The following is an 18,099-nucleotide window of genomic DNA, read 5'->3' on the forward strand; positions in this document are numbered from 1 at the left end:
GTCCATTGAGTTGGTGATGCTATCTAACCGTCTCATCCTCTGCTGACCCATTCCCCTTTTGCCTTCAGTCTTTCCCAGCATTAGGATCTTTTTCAGTGAGATGGCTCTCACTGAGTATTGGAGTTTCAGCTTCAGCATCAGTCCTTCCAATGAATATTCAGGGTTGATTTCCTTTAGGGTTGACTGATTTGATATCTTTGCTCTCCAAGGGACTCTCAAGAGTTTTCTCCAGCACCATGGTTAGAAAGCAGACTAGATCATACCTGCTAAAGTAGGGGAAACCTTGTATCTAAAACAAAATCAGTGGTTGCTAAGGGAGTAGGTATTAAATATTCTCACCACAAAAAAACCCAAGTAATTAATGTGATACAATGGAGGTGTCAGTTAACTCTACAGTGGTAATCATTTTACATCATGTAAGTGCATCAAATCAACATTTACACCTGTAACCAGCACAATGTTATATGTCAATTCTCAATAAAGCTGGAAAAATCAGAGTGATGAGTCACAATAGCATGACAGAGGTGTATGAAAAATATGAGCTCACTCCTCTGATCTTTTAAAAGTGGAACACACAAAGCAGTGGTTCCTATTACAGCTTGTTTTTAGAATCCTCTGTTGATAGCTTATAGAAAGTCCTTCAAGAACAGCAGAACTGGATCCCCTTGAGTATCTGTTAAAACAGAGACAAGTATTTAGGACTTGGAAAGAATCAGGCGCTAGCATTTGTTTGCACAGTCATTCATTGAGGGAGAGAGTAGCTGTTTATGGAACATTGCTATGGGGCATGCTCTGTGCCACCCCAAACTAGGGATGTTAGAGGTCCCTGCTCTCCTGGCACTTAACAGTCTGAGGTCTTGACAAGGGGACCACGTTGGGAAGCAAGTCAGCCGTGTTGTGTGGCACCAGTTTTCATATGGACAATAGGAGAAAGAGAACGAAAAGATTGTTTTTTTTAATTTGTTTTTTCAGTGAAGTGACTCAAAGAAATAGACACATGCTTTTGAAACTCCAGGAGAGATGAAGCATACATCACATGTCATTTTGACAGTGTAAAAGAACTGATTCTGCTAGGGTTCCAACCATAGTCTTCTGAACCTAGAAAATATTGGTAAATTGTAAATGGACCATTTCGATGAGAGAATAGTGATAATTAATGAATTGATGTAAGGCTAACGAATCAACAGTATAGTATAATATGTGATTTTCTCACATTACCAAAACCCATCCAGAGTTGCTCATCAGAAACCATGCTAGGAGCAGTGGTTCAATCCAGAGAAAGGGAAATGCAAGTTATTGTTGATGAAAGAAAAACTATATCACGTTTAGAAATTCTAAGGGAATCTGTGATTGGTTTTTTACTAAAATTTATTGTCTCTACAATTCAGTTATTACTGTACCAAGTTTATTTAATAAGTGAACATTTCTTGAACAAATAGATGGTCAATGTAGAGTATAAAGAAATTAATTGCCTCTTTTAGGAGTTACCTATAATACTGTTGGAACACATTAGGAATTCATGTAATTTTTTTCAATAATTGTTTATTGAATGCTTACTTAATCCCAGGAAATATACTAGTTCTAGGAAGGTTTCAATCAATACAGGCACTAGTGTGGTCTGTTTCTGGTGTAAGTGACAGTAATATTAATGAAATTTGCTAACATTTGTTGAGAATATACTACATGCTATATATATATACATATATATGTGTATGTGTGTGTGTATGTATGAGTGTCCTAAGTATGAGACATGAATTATTTTATGTAATTCTCAAAACAACACTCTGAGGTGCATGCTATCCTTAAAGTAAATTTACAGGTGAGAAAACAGAGTTTTAGAAACTTATGTAATGTGCCCAGTCACAGAATTATCAGCAGATTCAAGCTCCAACCCTGGGGGTTTACCTCTAATGCCCATATTCTTCATCCCTACACCTTTCAGACAGGTATAACAGAGCATGACCAGAGGTATGATATGTGACCCAAACCAGGGCATCAGTGAGGAGCAGCATATGAGAACCATGGAAGGAGGTGACTTCAGGGTACTGTGAACGGTTAAGTGTGGAGTAGAAGCAAGGAAAACCAGAGACCATATTGTGACGACTTTGTGTTTCAGTGGCTTTCCACTGAAATGTTTGCCTTTTCATCAGCATTTTTAAAAGATCACCTCCAAAGAATAGTGGGAAGAGACAAGATAAAAGGAGTCAGAGTGAGAGGTTGCATCTCTCTAGGCAAGAGATGATACTAGCAGTGCAGCTCAAGTGGAGAGATTTGAGAGATAGTAAGAAATATGAAGTGGACTTCTTTGGTGGTCCAGTGGGTAAGAATCTGCCTGCCAATTCAGAGGACAAGGGTTCGATCCCTGGTCTGGGAAGATCCCACATGACGCACGGGGCAGCCAAGCCCGTGAGCCACAACTGCTGAAGCTAGTACACCTAGAGCCCGTGCTCTGCAACAAGAGAAGCCACCACAGTGAAAGCCCACTTGCCACAACTAGAGAAAACACATGCTCAGCAATGAAGACCCAGTGCAGCCAAAAATAAATAAGTCAATTTAAAACAGATCAATATTTCAATAAATGCAATAAACCAAACATTTTTAAAAAGAAATATGAAATTAATAAGCATGAAAGATACTAGAGTAGATACCTTTGTACATGTGTCTGGCACACATACACTTATCTCTTATGATTGATGAGTTTGGTTTGAATGGCTTGGGAGCTTATAACATATCTCAATCTGGAGGTGAAACAATGGGTCATCTTAAATAACTAGAGAAAGATTATAGGAAAACAATAATTTTAATCTTGACCACACCCACTCTGGGAAGGCTTTACAAAAATGGGAAGCTTGAAGACACTACAAATATTTCACATACACCTTTAAGGAATTAAATAATTTCTACATCTTATTTCTTCTAACAACTTTCTTATTTCTTTCTTTTTTTTTTTAAAATTTTTATTTTATTATTATTATTATTATTTTTTTGTCATACATTGATATGAATCAGCCATAGATTTACACGTATTCCCCATCCCGATCCCCCCTCCCACCTCCCTCTCCACCCGATTCCTCTGGGTCTTCCCAGTGCACCAGGTCCGAGCACTTGTCTCATGCATCCCACCTGGGCTGGTGATCTGTTTCACCATAGATAGTATACATGCTGTTCTTTTGAAATATCCCACCCTCACATTCTCCCACAGAGTTCAAAAGTCTGTTCTGTATTTCTGTGCCTCTTTTTCTGTTTTGCATATAGGGTTATCATTACCATCTTTCTAAATTCCATATATATGTGTCAGTATGCTGTAATGTTCTTTATCTTTCTGGCTTACTTCACTCTGTATAACGGGCTCCAGTTTCATCCATCTCATTAGGACTGGTTCAAATGAATTCTTTTTAATGGCTGAGTAATATTCCATGGTGTATATGTACCACAGCTTCCTTATCCATTCATCTGCTGATGGGCATCTAGGTTGCTTCCATGTCCTGGCTATTATAAACAGTGCTGCGATGAACATTGGGGTGCACGTGTCTCTTTCAGATCTGGTTTCCTCAGTGTGTATGCCCAGAAGTGGGACTGCTGGGTCATATGGCAGTTCTATTTCCAGTTTTTTAAGAAATCTCCACACTGTTTTCCATAGCGGCTGTACTAGTTTGCATTCCCACCAACAGTGTTAGCAGAAGTTAACAGAGTTAGCAGAAGGAAAGAAATCTTAAAAATCAGGGCAGAAATAAATGAAAAAGAAACTAAAGAGACCATAGCAAAAATCAACAAAGCTAAAAGCTGGTTTTTTGAAAAAATAAACAAAATTGACAAGCCATTAGCAAGACTCATTAAGAAACAAAGAGAGAAGAACCAAATTAACAAAATTAGAAATGAAAATGGAGAGATCACAACAGACAACACTGAAATACAAAGGATCATAAGAGACTACTACCAGCAGCTCTATGCCAATAAAATGGACAACTTGGAAGAAATGGACAAATTCTTAGAAAAGTATAACTTTCCAAAACTGAACCAGGAAGAAATAGAAGATCTTAACAGACCCATCACAAGCAAGGAATTCTTATTTCTTTAAATGCTGGCACTTACATTAATATTTAGAAATCAATAAATATGAGAATCTTGGATTGTACCATACTTAATATACCCATTACTATACTGTGTTTTAAACAGTGTGTCTAAGAACTAACTCATCACACACCTTAAATTACAGTAACTTTGTAGCACATTTCAAGAATTTTAGATTGAAATTAAATAAGAGAATGTTAATTGAGAATCTCTAACTCATCTATATTCTCCAACTGCTTTTTTATTTATTGTTATTATTACTGTTATTGACTCTGTTGAGTCTTAGTTGTGGCTTGCAGGATCTTTCCATGTGGCTCACAGGCTTCTCTCTAGTTTTGGCATGTAGGCTCAGTAGTTTCATGTGGGCTTAGTTGCCCCAAGGCATGTGGGATCTTAGTTCCTTGACCAGGGATTGAACCCGCGTGTCCTGCATTGGAAGGCAGAATCTTAACCACTGGAGCACCAGGGAAGTCCCTGTTTTTAGTTTTTAATGGCTGAATAAGATGGGATCGTGAGAAAAGCACAAGCAAGAAGTATAAAAACATTTTGGAAAATGAGCAGAATCACTTACATTTTCTTCACCAGGGAGAAATGTGCCTTTAGTCAAAGATTGTTGAAACTAGTTTGCCTTAGGCTTCCTAGGTTCAGATGATGCTGCATAGTGCATAAAACCAGGGGGTCGCAGGATCTTTCACCTGTCATAAAAAACTTCTGGGTATGAAAGAGTGGTGGGCAAGTAGCAGTTGTAGCTACTATTTCAGCTTATTTCACCTGTTTCACTTTCTGTTGGGATTGACATAGTCATTATTATCCTCTCCAAAACTTGAATGCTGCCTGGGTAACTTCAACTTAGTAAAGAATCCTGGAGAGTCACAGCTGATTAGATTTCTAATAACTTATTAGTGACAGTCACTTGAACAAGGATAATGGACCTGGTTTTTAATTAAAGGAGGGGAAAAAAGCCTTTAATAGAATAAAGGAAATTATTTTATGTTTTAAGATCTAAATCTGTGTGATTCTAAATATGAATGGCTATAACTATATAAAGACATATAATTCACATGAAGAATATAATCAAATAATAGATTCTTTAGGCTGTTCTTATACATAGACTCTGAGCCATGTATTTGACCTAAGGGAATTTTTTCCCTCTTACTCTCATGACTAAAGGCAGCATCACAGAAAAGATGGTGGAAATGAGGCAATACACATGAAAGTCCAGAGCTAAAAAACAAAGTCAAGACTCTTATCACTGGGTGCAATTCTACATTGGGGCTAAACTTGCTGATTTCAGAGTGGTTAAATATTTATTTCACTTTGTATTTATCTAGCTTCCCAGGGCTTCTTAGTTGGTGCTAGTGGTAAAGAATCCGCTGACCAATGGAGGAGGCATGGGCTCCACCCCTGGGTCAGGAAGATCCTCTGGAGGAGGAAACGGCAACCCACTCCAGTATTCTTGCCTGGAAAATTCCATGGACAGAGGAGCCTGGAGGACTACAGTCCATGGGGCTGCAAAGAGTCAGACATGACTAAGCAAACACACACACACACATTTATATAGCACAGAGTCAAATTAACCTTCATATTAATGCAAATTATTCCAAATGAAATTTTGAAATAAATATTGAGTAAGTATTGAAATATTTAGCTAATTTATATAAAAAGTTTGTTAGAGGACATGTCTAATGTTGCCTTATCCAGCCTCAGTCAAAATCGTTGTTTGGCATATGGTTCCTCAAACTCAGAAGCCCCAACACATGCCTTTTAATTGTGGGTGTGTGTCTTCCATTTATCATATTTTTCTAGGAAATTATTCTGCTAACTATACTGCACTAGCACACACAAAAAAGTGAACATACTTATCCAGGTACTTCAATTATGTTATTATTGCACAAAAGAGTTAAATATCACTGCTCAAGAAAGAAACATGTATTCCTGAATGCAGTGACTTCAGTGGGGTTTGTTTTGGGACACAGTTTTCAGTCATAATTGAGTATGTAATATTTCTGAGGGGTCCAATTGAAGTGCTCAGACGGTCAGTCGTGTCTGACTGTGACCCCATGGACTGTAGCCTGTCAGGCTCCTCTGTCCATGGCATTCTCATTGCAAGAATCCTGGAGTGGGGTGCCATTTCCTCCTCCAGAGGATCTTCCCATCCCCTGGATTAGACCTGAGTCTCTTACGTCTCCTGCATTGGCACTAGCACCAATATTTATACTCAGCTTCAATGTTTAAAATATGGAGAAACAAAAGCAAAATATACCTTGCTAAAGATTGCATTTTTCTCTTTTTAATTACATTTTAAGTTTTTTTTTTTAACTTCAACATCTACATAATGTGAATTTAAGGCAAGTTTTTGTTGCTGCAAATTCAGAGATCTTCGTTGCACTAGTTTTTCATAGTTTTTATTTAACGTGTCAGTTTATAACTATCTGAAGGATCCTCCTCCACTAGTAATGACAAAGAGACCCAAAGGTCTCTTTTGAACCACCCCAAGAGAGAACAGTATAATGATTAGCTGCCAAACAAAGCATTAGAGGTCCTGTGAACATTCTGAAAGCCAGCAAATAAATCCACAGCTCAAAGCCATAAATGTCACGTTGTTTTGGTTTGCTATGTCAGTTTCACCGTGAGTTACTGCATCACCCTTGTGGTCCAAAAGGGATGACGCATCTCCCCAGGTGTTCAGTTTGATGCACTTCAACCCTTCAGAGATGGGCTTCCTTGTTCAGTATAAATTGAGTCAACATTAAATATGGCTTTAGAGGTTTAAAATGTAATTTGAGTAAAACTGGTTTTTTATCTGTGATCTTGCTAAATGATCAAATACATAGAAGGTCCTTGAGTTTGGAGAATCTTTTATCTAATTTATTAAAAATGTCATGAGTCATCTTAAAAGATTAACATATTAAAAAACAAAGATTAACCCAAGATAACTTGCTTCAGATAAGAACTGAAGTCTCAAAAGTGAACCAAATAGAGTGTAAATAGATATGAGTTAATAAATGGTTGAAATGTAATATGTTGCATTTAAACCAATTTAGGAAACAGAGCTTTGTCTGTCCAGTTGAGGGGGGGTGGGGTTTGGATGTTGATCATTGTGGAGCCAGGGCATCAAGAAGAAGGACTACCAAACGGGAGACCATTTCACGTGCTTTTCCTGACCCTAAACTCTATAGTTTGACATACAAATTTGATATCTCATGTTCTAGGATCAGTTGGGAAAAGCATTTGAATAAAAACAACAGACTCATGTGAAACATGTTTCAAATTATAGTCAGGTAAACTCTACCTCAACCAAACCCCAATTTATAAAGGAGATATTGCTGGAAGTTTGTCATGAACTTCATGTAATTATTAATGTCATAATTAATAGCATCATAATCTTACGGAAGAATTGACCACACATTTCAACATCAGCATTATTTTAAATTTGAAAGTTGTCATCAAATATGAAAATCTAGAGAAAGTTCTTTAGTGTGTGAACCATATGTATGGAAGAATATTCCACAGAGTAGCTTCTGGGTTCTGTAACATTCTAACCTGCTTCCTCTCCACCATACACAGTCCTGGGTACCCCAGGATTTGAACACATTGCATTACAGCCTTGGGCCCTGCACCTTCTTTTCAATCTTGGGTGAATCTGTACAGTGAAAGTGAAAGTGGCTCAGTCATGTCCAACTCTTTGTGACCCCATGGACCGTACAGTCGATGGAATTCTCTAGACCAGATTACTGGAGTTGGTAGCCATTCCCTTCTCCAGGGGATCTTCCCAACCCAGGGATTGAATCCAGGTCTCCTGCATTGCAGGCGGATTCTATACCAGCTGAGCCACAAGGGAAGCCCTAATCTGTACAGTGGGCAGTAAGAATACTCTGGAGACCATTACTACACCAGGATGTTGTAATAACCTAACTGTAAGTGACTGTGAATCATATTCACGCATGTATGCGTGCTAAGTTGCTTCAGTCCTCTCTGACTCTTTGCTACTCTATAGACTGTTGCCCACCAGGCTCCTCCATCCATGGGATTCTCCAGGCAAGAATACTGGAGTGGGTTGCCATGCCCTCCTTCAGGGGATCTTCTCCACCCAGGAATTGAACCTGCATCTCTTAATATCTCCTGCATTGCAGGCAGGTTCTTTACTACTGGTGCCACCTGGGAAGCCTGAATCATATACATAGGTCCCAGTAAACCTAGGCTAAACACATCCCTAACTCTGCTTCCTTTAGCTCAGTTCCAGAAAGAACTATGGCCATTTGAACATTCCAGAATATGACAGAGGAAAGTTGGGGCAGAAAAAGTCAGTAGTCATAAACTTTTGCAGTCAGAACATTTCACTTTTGCAAATTTGTAAGAGCATATGACTAAGTAAACAGTTTGCTAGAGGTCCTATAAATAAGGGACTCTGAAATTCAACCTTTTTTTTCAGTTTCATGTAAATTAAGATTTATTCTTAAATGCATGTAGCTCCACCACTTTGGTATAATATATATTAGCATATATTTTATATCTTTGCCCATGCTTCTCCATATTTTAAATATCATGAGTAAATTTTTGAAATACTTAAGTGTCTTAACTAAGAATAATAAAGTTAATATATGTTTAAGTGTCTTAAATAACATTAATAAAGTTTTTGAGTTTTTAATAGTAAAAGATTAAATCCAACCTTTTTTTAGCGTGATAGTAAGTCTGCTTCTGCCGGCACTTAATGGTACTTGTAGGTAGAAAGTAGACACTCAAAAATATTTGTTGAATGAATGAATGAATAGAAAGGAACCTCTTTGTGACTCTTCCATAGATCACTAAATCAAAATGCCTTTCAAATCAAATTGAACCCATTGGCCATAGCTTATATATTTCATATTAAAACTATGCTAAATCTCTGAGTGATGTGGATCTATTTTTAATATGAAATATGTCAAGAAGATTTATTCATTATATGCACAGGTGTATTGACCCTCTCCTTTTTCTTTTTATGGGGAATGCACAATTTCTGCATAATTTCACAGCCCTGTCAAGTGCACATTCTCAGGAGTATGCCCTAAGCAGAGCTATTACTTGGATGTCTTATTACAAAAATTATGGAACAGGTTTCCTCAGTGTATATGTTATATTTGCCTTTTTGTGAAGGACAGGACCTACACTGTGGCCTTTATTTTTTTAATTTTGTGATTCTCAGGGAAAGATTTGTTTATATTTTAAAAATGATATTGCAACTAGAAGAAGCTGAACAGTTCAGAACCCATGTTTTCCAGGATGGAGTAAAAAGTTAGATTTATTTACATTTTGGGCTTCCCAGGTGGCACTATGGTAAAGAATCCATTGATCCCTGGGTCGGGAAGATCCCCAGGAGGAGGGCATGGCAACCCCTCAGTATTCTTGCCTGGAGAATCCCATGGACAGAAGAGTCCATGGGGTCACAAAGAGTCGAACATGGCTGAAGTGACTTAGCACGTTTTTATATTTTAATTTAACTCCCTAATGTGCGAACAGAGATAATTCAAGAGAGGAAATTGGAGATTCAGACAAGGAATCTCATATGGAATGAGTTTTGCTCAGGATTCCCCGCCTCTGGTCTGCTTCCTTCTTTCTCTTGCCCAGTGAGCAGGACAGACTCTCTGGTAATCAGAGAAGTATCTATAAAATCCAATGTTCTCTTGTAAAGCCCAATTCTGAGTATACATTTATGCATCATCGAAAAACTAAGTGCCACTCTAGATTGGAAATATTTCAGAGAATGCCAGAATCAAAATGCTTTTTGCAAATGCTGAATTTTTCCACTTGACATTCAGATTGAGATAGTCAAGAGAAGATAAAAAGCTATGAGGCGAATAATGGTGTATTGACCACAGGGCTGTGGGCTTAGTGCTGGGTGCTCTTACACATGCTTAATTATGAGAATGGAACTGTGATGCTGTGAGGGGAAAACTAGACTTCCATTGGATAAATAAACTGTGAATCAAATAGGCAATATTTCCCACATTGACCTGGCTCTTTTAAAAATTTTCACTGTTTAAAAGTTTCAAATTAATCTTGGAAACTCACTGGAAGGTACTCAGTGGTTAATATGAAAAGGCATCCTGTTTTGACATGCTGGTGAAAGAAAACATATGTATTACTTTTAAGGTAGATTTTTCTATTAGATGATGTGTGTGATTGGTTCTTGGAGAAAGGCATAGCAACCCATTCCAGTACTCTTGCCTAGAGAATCCCTTGGACAGAGGCGCCTGGCCAGCTACAGTCCATAGGATCGCACAAAGTCAGACATGCTTGAAATGACTTAGCACACAGTCATGCATGCACATGATTGGTTTTAAAGATGTGACTCTTTGAGGGACCCTGCTCAAGAGCGTGTTACTGCCCATGTTGATTGATCAGGAAATTACAGTAAAGCCTTTTAAAGTCTCTGGCAGATAATTTGCTGCTGTACTGTTGTTTACGACAGCTTGATGTAGAGAGAAATAAATCAGTTTAAAAAGATTAAGAAAGTGGATAATACAAGCTGCCTGTTGAAAGTCCTCCACAATAAGTGAGTGAGTGTTATAGGTTGAGGAGGGCAAGTCAGCCTTTATTGGGAAGCAAAGACATATTTCAGTGTGATTAGAAAAAGATAAAGATTTTTTTCTTAGCTTCATTCAGCTGGTGTAATGAACATTATTGATTAAAATGTTAGGATCAATAAGGACTTAAAATTGGAGTACAGGAGACCTTAAGAAGGAGAAAAAGGTTATGTTGTGTGTTGAGTAAGCTGACAATTAAATGCTTTGTAAAAATTGATTCTTTCTAAACATGAACTCTCAATTATAGCTCTTGGGTTTCATTGGCATGTGTATGGAGGTACATGTAAAACAACAATTATATATTATTTTCAAACTTGTACACTGAATATTTATAAACATCATATACTGGACTGTGTAGCCAATCCCTTCTCCCCTTCTCCAGGGCATCTTCCCGACCCAACGATCAAACATGGGTCTCCTGCATTGCAGGCAGATTCTTCACTATCTGCACCATCAAAGAAGCTCATACTGTAATATAGAGGCTAATTATAAAACTTCAGCCCATCTTAATATGTGTTCTTAACGCTAAAGAGTTCTTTGTAATGTTAATAAGAAAACTGCTTTTCATGTCATTTAACAGCCAATGGAACTGATCATATTTCTCCCTAGAGTGCAACTATGTCTAATAATATGGCTGTGTTTTGTCAGATTCTTTCTAAAATTTCAGCAGTAATGTTTCAAGTCCCTTTCTCCTTTTTTATAATTCATCAGTATCTGAACCTACCAGGTGTACGGGGCTCCTGTGGTATAGCCTCACAAACATGGATAAATGACCTAGATATTCATCACATATAAGCAATTGCACTGTAGAACTTTAATTTGTGGGAAATTCTAAACAGATCTAGAAAAATGCACATGTAGAGTACCAAACCACAGGGAGGTAAATGTAAAAGTGGAGAGAAAAACAAGAAGTATCAATGTAAAGTGAAACAAAATCCACTAATATAGATGTTAGGACAAACATGTAAAAGTAGCATTTTTATGAAATGTGTGCAGAAGGTACCCCTAAAAAACAATTCAGAGACTTGAAAATATGAACAAGCATAGAGGGTTCATAGCTCCCTCAGAGTTGCTATAGAGAAAAATGTGGAAGAAGTGAAAGAAAGGCCTTAAAGGAAAGGAAGAGGACCAAGGCTCACCAATCACTGAATTCAAGACTAAACTGTGAATTTTCTCAGTCTGTTCTGGGCACCACATTGCTGAATAACTCATTAGGAGTCCTTTTCAAAAGTTTACAGTCTTGTTAGATTGTGTTCAAGGAACACATCTTTAAAAAAAATTCTGACCTCAGTGAATATTAATTTCACTTTTTTCTAAAATATCATATATAAATCAGCATAAGTCTATTAATCATGAAAATGTGGACATGAGTGAAGAGTATTAGTGAGTCATTTCCTTTAAAGTACATGAAACATCAGTAAAGAATAATATCTGATAAGAAAGCTTATTAATTCTACTTACTTAAAATTTCTATGTATAAGCTCCCTCCTAAAGAGAATTCATTATGGGTTTGTTTTAAATGCAAATACTTAATTTAGGACCCCAGTAGTGTACCTCTAACAGCTATTTTTAAACAGGTGTTCTACATAGAAAAATAAATGGTTCATTGTCGAGTTGCTTTGAATTTGGCTGCTTTGAATTTGATTTTGAAATTCATGGAAGAGAGGAGGAAAAATAACTTTCCCTCTACTCTTCTGACTTCTTAGCTGAGACTCCTATAATAGAGACAGATTAACAAGAGAAAAACAAATAGAAGTTTATTAGCATGCATGCCTCATGAGTACATGGGAGATAGATACCCAGGGAAAAATGAGTACTTCTCCCAGGAGGCATTAGTGTTCCACCTTTCATTGGCAACCCCAGCTGTCTTGAAGAGCATTAACAGTTACTGGTGAGGTCTGACTTGCCCTTGATTTTGTCCACAGGTGCACCCTGAGTGTGACCCTGGAGCAGGCCATCATTCTGGCCAGAAGCCACGGACTGCCTCCTCGCTACATCATGCAGGCTACAGATGTGATGCGAAAGCAGGTGAGCCTCACACATTTCAGGAAGTTATTTCTCAGGACCGGAACTTGAAGGTTCCTTGGTTCATTTGTCATAATCTGGCAGGTTCCTGGAAGTGAAGGCCATTTTCCAGGCTCAGGAACTGTGAGCAAGAAATACTGATTCCCAGAGAAGAAGCCCAGACATCTCTATGAGGGCTCTCCAGGAAACTCAGACAACCTGGGAAAAGGGATGTCTGAGAGGTAACAGTTTGGAGGCAAGGGAAGTGGCCGGCGAATGGAGAGGAGTGGATTTGAGGCTGTGTTTTCCAGTTAGCATGTGTGAATGTGAGAGTTGGACTATAAAGAAAGCTGAGTGCTAAAGTATTGATGCTTTTGAACTGTGGTGTTGGAGAAGACTTGAGAGTCCCTTGGACTGCAAGGAGATCCAGCCAGTCCATCCTAAAGGAGATCAGTCCTGGGTGTTCATTGGAAGGACTGATGTTGAAGCTGAAACTGCAATATTTTGGCCACCTGATGCGAAGAGATGACTCATTTGAAAAGACCCTGATGTTAGGAAAGATTGAGGGCAAGAGGAGAAGGAGACAACAGGATGAGATGATTGGATGGCATCACCGACTCAGTGGACGTGGGTTTGGGTGGACTCCGGGAGTTGGTGATGGACAGGGAGGCCTGGCGTGCTGCGGTTCATGGGGTCGCAAAGAGTCGGACATGACTGAGCGACTGAACTGAACTGAAAGTACGAGATAAAAGGACTGAGGCATTTTCTGGGAATGACAGGTCATTTAGTGAGGCTGTGTAATAGACTGAGGAATGGGGAGGGGTGAGGAGGAACCAGAGTTGAGGGCTCTGCTTGCTTCGGGAGATCTTGAAGGGTCTTCCACGCCATGCTAAGAAGTGTGTGCTTTATTCTGAAGATAAAGAACATACCTCAGGTTTTCCTTCAGAGGATGAAGAGCAGCCTTTGGACTGTCTTTAGATCACTGATGTACCCACAGGTGAAAAAGAATACACTCTTACAAAGTGAATGAGCTTTCTTCCTTTTTTGTTTTTGGCTCTGCCAAGTGGCTTGCTCCATCTTTGTTCCCCAAACAGGGAACAATCCCAGGTCCCTGCTGTTAAAGTGCCAAGTCCTCACCACTGGACCACCAGGGAATTACTTGAACTTTCTATACAATGGCTCAATAGTATTTTAAGTACGCTCGTTTAGTTTCGAATCCTTAAGATTCTTTAAAAAGCTAACAAAAATGCACTAATCTCCAGTGTACCAATTATTAGGAAAATGTGCTTAATCTAGTTGAATAAAGTCACAAATCTGTAGGCGACAAAAGAAGTCAAAAGACATCAATTTTATATTTTATTCCGTCACCTTTTCTTAGGGCTACTTCAGAAAATTTATTTAACAAATTTCTCTACTTGCTGATTTGGTTTGAATTATCCATTAATAGTGAATGACTTAATTTTTAAGCTATGCTTTTGTAATTATGCCTGCTTTATTTACTAAAGACTTCGTGTATACCTCTTAGGTAAACATATAAATCCCTATGGGTTTGCTCCCAAGATTACACTACAGAATGTCAACTGAACTAAAAGAAAAATCCATAGAGATAGTCTTAAGTGAGGCTGGTGCCTGTCTGGGATCTTTAGAGATGAGGGACAGAAAGTACACACTATATATCAATACACTGGTGCTTTGGGTTGGGAACCCCAGTGCTGAAGATTGAAAACTAAGATCACACAAGGTCCAAGAGGGGTTTGCTAAGTAAAGGTCAGGTCTCTGAGAAGCACATGACTCAGTGTGGGTCAGCTGGAAAAGGGCAAATACAGATGGAACAGCCTGCAAGTTTTGGAAGGATTTTTCAGGTAGATATTCAAATTTGGTTTTAAAAAGTAGATCCAAAGTAAACATGTGATTATTCACATCGGGGCTGGGATTTGGGCACTAAAACATACAGAAAGAGATTAATTTTTCTGTTTCACTGTGTTGCTGTTACAGTAGCTTTGCAATAATTCTTGGAGGAGCCCTCTCAAAAGTATGGTTTATGACAAAACTGGGAGACTGATAGTTGACCTTTTTTAGAGTAGTCCAATAAAGAGGTCATTACAAGTTGGCTACATGTACGTTCTTACTATATGGATTTGAATAATCAAAACCATTAGCCGCTTACAACTGGAAACTAAGATAGATAAAATACAGATGGGAAAAGGAAAAGCAGTATTATCTGGGTCTTGATGAGTTGTTTAACCAGCTTAAACCTCTTTTAAATATATTTATGTGGCAGAGGATAAGATGGTTAGATAGCATTACTGGCTCAATGGACATGAATTTGAGCAAACTCCAGGAGATAGTGAAGGACAGGAAAGACCGGCATGCTGCAATCCAGGGGGTCACAAAGAGTCAGACACAACTTAGCGACTGAACACACACATGTATGTTATTAATATGTATTACTGTACATTTATAAAATATAAAAGACTGAAAAATTGTGAACTTTGTAAGTTTATTTCTCAACTGTGCTATTTTTCAATATTTATCACTCCTTCCTCCTATGGTTTATTAATAAATCCATTGAGGATGGGTAGCTTCCTTCTTTTGTTAACTTGTTTCTCTGCTACATCTGGTTCTGAGACAAAAACCTGATTTGTACCTTCTTTGTGAAAGATCATGGAGCCTGGGGCCCTCTCTTTATAGAAATTAGGGTGCCCAGGTCCCAGAGGAAACTTTTGCGAGATTCCTTCTGTGGCTGATCCTCTTCCTAGTGTCTGCAGTTCCAGGCAATGGGATTAATGTCTGGGATCCAATCCACAAACCAACTCTTACCAACGTGGAATCCGATTAGTTAGAACACAAGTGTGAGTCAGCTCTCTAACGTTTCTGATTACCTTGTCTTTCAACCATTTAGATTCAGCTTTCCAAGAGACTGAATGGTTAGAAAGTTTGCCTGATTAATGAATAATATTTTCTTTTTTTCTTTTTATTTTTTCCTTTATTTTTATTGGTTGGAGGCTAATTACTTTACAGTATTGTAGTGGTTTCTGTCATACATTGACATGAATCAGCCATGGATTTACATGTGTTCCCCATCCTGAACCCCGCTCCCACCTCCCTCCCCATCCCATCCCTCTGGGTCTTCCCAGTGCACCAGCCCTGAGCACTTGTCTCATGCATCCAACCTGGACTGGCGATCTGTTTCACACTTGATATTATACATGTTTCAATGCTATTCTCTTGGATCATCCCACCCTCACCTTCTCCCACAGAGTCCAAAAGTCTGTTCTCTACATCTGTGTCTCTTTTTCTGTCTTGCATATAGGGTTATTGTTACCATCTTTCTAAATTCCATATATATGCGTTAGTATACTGTATTGGTGTTTATCTTTCTGGCTTACTTCACTCTGTATAATGGGCTCCAGTTTCATTCATCTCATTAGAACTGATTCAAATGTGTTCTTTTTAATGGCTGAGTAATATTCCATTGAATAATATTTTCTAAGATCTTTAGATTCCTTTCGAGGAACAGGAAACTTTTCAGCATGATTTTTTGTCCGTATTTCTAACTGCAGTGGAGACGTCCCCCTGCAGTTTGGTTCCAGAAGCCCCCACAGATGACAAATCCACTGATGTGCAAATCCCTTAAATAAAATGGCAAGAGCACAATGAATACAGAAGGCCTTCTGTTTTCAGGGGTTTCCACACCCATGGGTTCTGCATCCATGGATTTAACCAACTGTGGATCAGTGACACAGCAGATTAAACCTACAGGTGCAAAACCCAAAGATATGGAGGGAAAATTGTACAGTTTTCACATACAGATTTTTAGTATATATGTTTAATAGAATTATTTTCATTAACTGGTTGAGTTAGAAGAAAAATAAAAGATAGAACTTCAGTGCAGTTGCTCAGTTGTGTCTGACTCTTTGCGACCCCATGAACTGCAGCACACCAGGCCTCCCTGTCCATCACCAACTCCCGGAGTTTACTCAAATTCATGTCCATTGAGTCGGTGATGCCATCTAACCATCTCATCCTCTGTCGTCCCCTTCTCCTCCTGCCTTCAATCTTTCCCAACATCAGGGTCTTTTCAAATGAGTCATCTCTTCGCATCAGGTGGCCAAAATATTGGAGTTTCAGCTTCAACATCAGTCCTTCTAATGAACACCCAGGACTGAACTCCTTTAGGATGGACTGGTTGGATTTCTTTGCAATCTAAGGGACTCTCAAGTCTTCTACAACACCACAGTTCAAAAACATCAATACTTTAGCACTCAGCTTTCTTTGTAGTCCAACTCTCACATCCATACATGACTACTGGAAAAACCATAGCCTTGACTAGATGGACCTTTGCTGGCAAAGTAATGTCTCTGCTTTTTAATATGCTGTCTAGGTTGGTCATAACTTTCCTTCCCAAGGAGTTCAGTTCAGTTCAGTTCAGTTCAGTCGCTCAGTTGTGTCCAACTCTTTGCGACCCCATGAATTGCAGCACACCAGGCCTCCCTGTCCATCACCAACTCCTGGAGTCTACCCAAACCCATGCTCATCGAGTCAGTGATACCATCCAGCCATCTCATCCTCTGTCGTCCCCTTCTCTTCCTGCCCCCAATCCCTCCCAGCATCACGGTCTTTTCCAATGAGTCAGCTCTTTGCATGAGGTGGCCAAAGTTTCAGCTTCAGCATCAGTCCTTCCAGTGAACACCCAGGACTGATCTCCTTTAGCATGGCCTGGTTGGATCTCCTTGCAGTCCAAGGGACTCTCAAGTCTTCTCCAACACCACAGTTCAAAGCATCAATTTTTTGGTACTCAGCTTTCTTCACAGTCCAACCCTCACATCCATACATGACCACTGGAAAAACCATAGCCTTGACGAGACGGACCTTTATTGGCAAAGTAATGTCTCTGCTTTTTAATATGCTATCTAGATTGGTCATAACTTTCCTTCCAAGGAGTATGCGTCTTTTAATTTATGGCTGCAGTCATAAAGTCTGACACTTTTTCCACTGTCTCCCCATTCCTATGAGGTGATGGGACCAGATGCCATGATCTTAGTTTTCTGAATGTTAAGCTTTAAGCCAAATTTTTCACTCTCCTCTTTCACTTTCATCAAGAGGCTTTTTAGTTCCTCTTCACTTTCTGCCGTAAGGGTAGTGTGTAAGTGTCTTTTAATTTCATAGCTGCAGTCACCATCTGCAGTGATTTTGGAGCCCCAAAAAATAAAGTCAGCCACTGTTCCAATGTTTCCCCATCTATTTGCCATGAAGTGATGGGACTGGTTGCCATGATCTTTGTTTTCTGAATGTTGAGCTTTAAGCCAACTTTTTCACTCTCCTCTTTCACTTTTATCAAGAGGTTCTTTATTTCTTCTTCACTTTCTGCCATAAGGGTGGTGTCATCTGCATATCTGAGGTTATTGATATTTCTCCTGGCAATCTTGATTCCAGCTTGTGCTTCATCCAGCCAGTGTTT

At 38.9% G+C, this 18,099-nt stretch overlaps 1 protein-coding gene across 2 annotated transcripts in view; it reads left to right on the forward strand.

Moving 5' to 3' along the window:
- Positions 1–18,099, forward strand: part of PREX2 (phosphatidylinositol-3,4,5-trisphosphate dependent Rac exchange factor 2) — a 285,395-nt gene that overhangs the window by 252,064 nt on the left and 15,232 nt on the right. For both annotated transcript variants that reach the window (XM_061123437.1, XM_061123438.1), the window contains exon 38: positions 12,560–12,662. In XM_061123437.1, the coding sequence (XP_060979420.1) occupies positions 12,560–12,662 (103 nt within the window). The remainder of the gene's footprint in view (positions 1–12,559; positions 12,663–18,099) is intronic.

The sequence above is a fragment of the Dama dama genome, chromosome 21 (assembly GCF_033118175.1).
Source record: "Dama dama isolate Ldn47 chromosome 21, ASM3311817v1, whole genome shotgun sequence".
NCBI classification, from domain to species: Eukaryota; Metazoa; Chordata; class Mammalia; order Artiodactyla; family Cervidae; genus Dama; species Dama dama.